This window comes from Gadus morhua, chromosome 8 (genome assembly GCF_902167405.1).
Source record: "Gadus morhua chromosome 8, gadMor3.0, whole genome shotgun sequence".
NCBI lineage: Eukaryota > Metazoa > Chordata > Actinopteri > Gadiformes > Gadidae > Gadus > Gadus morhua.
In genome coordinates this window covers 1,249,125-1,253,517 of record NC_044055.1, presented here as the reverse complement: position 1 = coordinate 1,253,517, position 4,393 = coordinate 1,249,125, and the positions used below count along the sequence as shown (strand labels likewise).

General features: G+C 43.1%; 1 protein-coding gene across 1 annotated transcript; it reads left to right on the top strand.

The window, feature by feature from the left end:
- The first annotated feature begins 2,358 nt into the window (after positions 1-2,358).
- On the top strand, positions 2,359-3,146 carry LOC115549602 (interleukin-8-like). The gene is made up of 3 exons (XM_030364905.1): positions 2,359-2,600; positions 2,701-2,833; positions 2,985-3,146. The coding sequence occupies exons 1-3, from the start codon at positions 2,528-2,530 to the stop codon at positions 3,073-3,075; spliced, it is 297 nt and encodes a 98-aa protein (XP_030220765.1). The 5' UTR covers positions 2,359-2,527; the 3' UTR covers positions 3,076-3,146.
- Positions 3,147-4,393: the final 1,247 nt, after the last annotated feature.

Genomic DNA, 4,393 nt, shown 5'->3' with positions numbered 1-4,393 from the left:
CATGCGTGCGTGTGTGTGTGTGTATGCGTGTGTGTGTGTGCTGTTTCAAATGTGTGCCATGTGTACATGCGGTCCTTCACATCATTTGCGTGCAGAAGATCATCTCAGTGTACTCGCTGCTGGCGGTGCAGTGAGGGTTGATCTACCTTCTCCCTCCTCCCACGACGTGAATGGAGCCCGGGCACGCTCAGATGATGGCATCACGCCCGCCCTCCAAAGCGCTCCCCGGAGGAAGGACGCAGCGACGGTGGCTGGCCCTCCGGCGGTCCTAACGTCGTTACGCAGGCCTGAGGTAGCAGAGGACACAGACAGTTAATGGAGCGTTCCAAAGTCATCCTACTGATCCGCTGGACTCCGGCAGATGGGGTGGAACCATGTGCACTCTGGGCGCGGGGGTGGGCTGCCCCCCGCTGGCGATGCGCCCGTTGGCGGCCTGGCGTTGCCATAGGGCGGGGGGGGGGGCGATGTGGCCGTTCCTCGCTCCGGAGTCGGACATTGTGCATAAGCATGGGTGCCTTGGGCCAGCGGGCTAATGGGGTATTTGTAGCCTAGCTTTGGGGCAAGGAGACATACTGCTGTAGGAATAGGTTGGAAACCCTTCCCCGCGCTTTGTGGAATAACATTACCTGACTGTGAGAACGGACATAATGCGATGCAAGTGGATGGCGATCCATGAAATACTGGGCTGTGGCCTCTATGGTAAGTGAGACCAATGTGATGTGATATGATGATCACATGTCGGCCAAACACAAACAAAGGCCAACGATCCAAACTATATGGTCCCCGTCACATGTTCTTTGGGAGTTTGACGAATATAAGCTGACAAATATGAATATGTGTCACGCTTCACTGATGCACAAGGGCTTCTGTTGGAAAGCAGAAGGAAGTGAACTGAGGCGAGATCAGTAGAATATGTTATATCTGCAGGGATGTTATTAACATACAGAATGTCTCGTCTAAAACGACAAGTAGCATTTTGTTTAGCATAACCACTTGACATTCTAAATATCAAGCAGCCCTTTCCCATTAGATAGAAAGCACTAAGGTGCCAGGAGAAAGTGGGGCTTTTCAGCCTTTTTTTCTTTAACAGACATTTAATCTTTCTTAAGCATTGACCTTTCTCACTCAACTTAATTGTACTTTTCATCTTGTTTTGCCCTAGTTTGTACAAAGCGGTCCTTTTTCCTTTTTTTAACTTCATTTTATGGTACCCCACTGGCTATAATTTGTCTATTGGTCCCTTCACTGGATTAACAAGGTTAATCTAGTGACTGCCAGCCCCTCAATCAACATAATTCATCATGGTACATTGGGAGCTATGCAATCCTCATTTTTGAAGATGACCTGACATTTTTCACAGCTGATTTAATGACATAATCCTACATTCCTATCAAAATACGAAGAAAAAAAATACGAATCGAACTTTAAAATACAGAAAAGATGAAGGTCTGAAAATCAAAAAAAAAAAAAAAATTCAATCTGTTCTATAAATACAAAACAAATTGTATCAATTCATTCAAACATTCATCTGTGTTTTTTATTTATTTATTAAAAGAACTAATATAATTAAAAACAACATTAACAAAAGGATTAAGCTTTTGCTATCAATGTAATTGTTATGAGGATCGGTAGGGGTAGTAATAGTGAGTAGTTCTTTATTTTTTTTCTGGGATTGATAAAGTACATTTTATCTTATATATATATATTTATTAATCATAGTTGTAAATGAATACACTCCTATCCCCCTTGCACTGATATATATTAAAAAGATTACCTTATCATGAATAGTTAGAAAAATATATCAGTCTTCATTTTGGTTTCAAACATCTCATAGAGGAAAGATCCTGCCAGGTCCCTTGTGGTAAGGCCTAAAAAAAAAAAAGTTTGGTTCCTGATGGTTGTCAGTTGAGGTCATGGGTAGGTCGGGAATTTATTTTATTTATTTTTTCCAGCGGCAGCGAATGATAGGTAGGTTGTTTTCATTTAAAAACGAGAGAATGCGCTCATCCTTACACAGAATGAAGACGTGCTGTACAAAAACGTAATTTTATTTTATTTTTTTCCACCAAGATCATATAATAATTTGGGTCGCACATAAATAGACAGGGTCGGTCGGAAACCGGAACCGAACAAAACATTTTTTTAGGCCTAACAGACTTCAATGAGGCTGTTGAACTAAATCAAGTTTAAATCATTTATTTTCTTTACTGCTTAATAGTTTATATTGTGAAAGTACTGGTCACAAGTATGGTTACAATTACTTGTAAAAAGAATTGTCGTCCTGTGTTGAAAATACTTGAGGCTGATCTTGCTGCAGAAGGCGGCCAGATCCAGATAAGAGTTGGCTGTGAGCCATCCAGCAGCTTTAAAAGGCAGAACTCTCTTTCTCGGAGACGTATTCAGCAGAGAGTTATTCAGCAGTGAAAGTGATAAGAGCTGTGCAGAGAGAAGAAAAGTAGCGAAGAACCTGTCAAACATCAGAAGATCAGAAAACCTCCGTTGTTAAAAGTTTGATTGTTTTCGAAAAATGAAGATGACAAGCGACAAAATCCCCATCAGCCCTCTACTGGTTTTCCTGGCCTTGCTGACCATTACTGAAGGTAGGTCCTTATGTTACGCTTCTATATTCATGTGATTATTAAGAGTAAGAGACACTTGTCTTTAGGTGATCTAAGTCTACTCTAACTTTTGTCTCCTAAGGTATAAGTCTGCGGGGGTTGGGGATGGAACTACGCTGCCGCTGCATCCAGACAGAAAGCCGTCAGATTCGTCCTCACATCAGGAAGGTGGAGATCATTCCGGCCAATTCTCACTGTGAAGAATCTGAGATCATGTGAGTCCTCCTCAGAAATATTTTGTTCACATCACCTCCCTCTACAGTGATGTTAATCTCTTAAATCTCATGGAGATCTTTCCTTGAACCTTGTTGGGGTATGAGAAGTGGTTGGTCGTACTCATTGTCTGCTTCATGTTTGGTGTTTCAGTGCCACTCTGAAAATATCGGGCCTAGAGGTCTGTCTGGATCCTGAAGCTCCATGGGTCAAGAAAGTTATTGAGAGGATGATGTCAAGGTAAGCCCAGAACCCTCTCTCCTAAAGGCAACCAGACTCTCTGATTCATAGGTCCAGAACTACGCTTGAATGATCAGCACAAAGTATTGCTTTGCTTGTAGATCCTGGATTGTGTAACTTGACCCTTTGAACATAGAGGATAATATGTTTAAAGCTTCTTCGAATGCTTTCACTCATCATTTATTTTCCACCTCTCTCCACAGCAGAAGACGTTTAAATCTCCAAACAGAATTGTTCAATGCTGGGCTGTTTGTGGACAAGCACCATCAGAAGTAGCATTACCATGAGGAGACAAGGTCACTGAATTGTTGGTGTGGTTGACGGAATATTTGTGTTATATTCGTGGTGAATTAGTGCCGGGCACTATTAAGCTATACCTCGAATAATTGTTGCCTGAAACATGGATATGTTATGTTTCATTATTAGCATATATTTTTTATAAGAGAGTTGTTTTATCTACCTCTGAGGGAGTTTTCCCTTCTTTTCTCAATTGTACAACTTGGAAAATGTTTAGAAACTTCTTGAATTAAGTTTTGTTTGTTTTGTTGGTTTCCCTATGTTAATTTTACCCCCAACTGGTTATGTGAACATGGTTGTGGGTTACGCCATATTTCCAAGAAACTGACCACCATTCGCATGCCAATGTCCCTTTCTTTTAATTGATGTTTCAACATCCCGTCATTAGTCACATTCAATTAGTTCCATTTTTGACAGTTAGAGTTCTGAAAATACGGCTACAAAACGATAAATTAACGTCAAAAAGAGTACGACCTTTGCTGGAGACGTGAAACCCCGCCCCTCTCCCGAAACCGCGAAGGACGTCGTCCAATCAGCCCCTTGATGAGTCACAGCAGTGACCCCAGCCCGCGCCCCCCAGCGGTCGAGGGCTTCGAGTGGCGCCTCCCTCACACATCTCCGTATCAACCAGCCGACCTTTGGCTGGTTAGCTACTTCAGCAGCGCTATTTGGAGCGCAGAGTGGAGCGGGTGGTGTGGCAGGATGGGCTCGGTGATCACAGCCTGCCCACCGGCCGTCGATAGAGAGAGCTGGGCGGCCCTGGAGCTGCTGTTTCATCTGTGCAGCATCTAGCACTCCATATGCTAATTCCGATATGCTTTACAATGGGTGTGTGTGTGTGTGTGTGTGTGTGTGTGTGTGTGTGTGTGTGTGTGTGTGTGTGTGTGTGTGTGTGTGTGTGTGTGTGTGTGTGTGTGTGTGTGTGTGTGTGTGCGTGCGTGCGTGCGTGCGTGATCATGTGTTTGTGTGTATTTTATATCACTGGATTCCAAAAAACTGGGATTGAATGGTGATGTTCGTTTAGG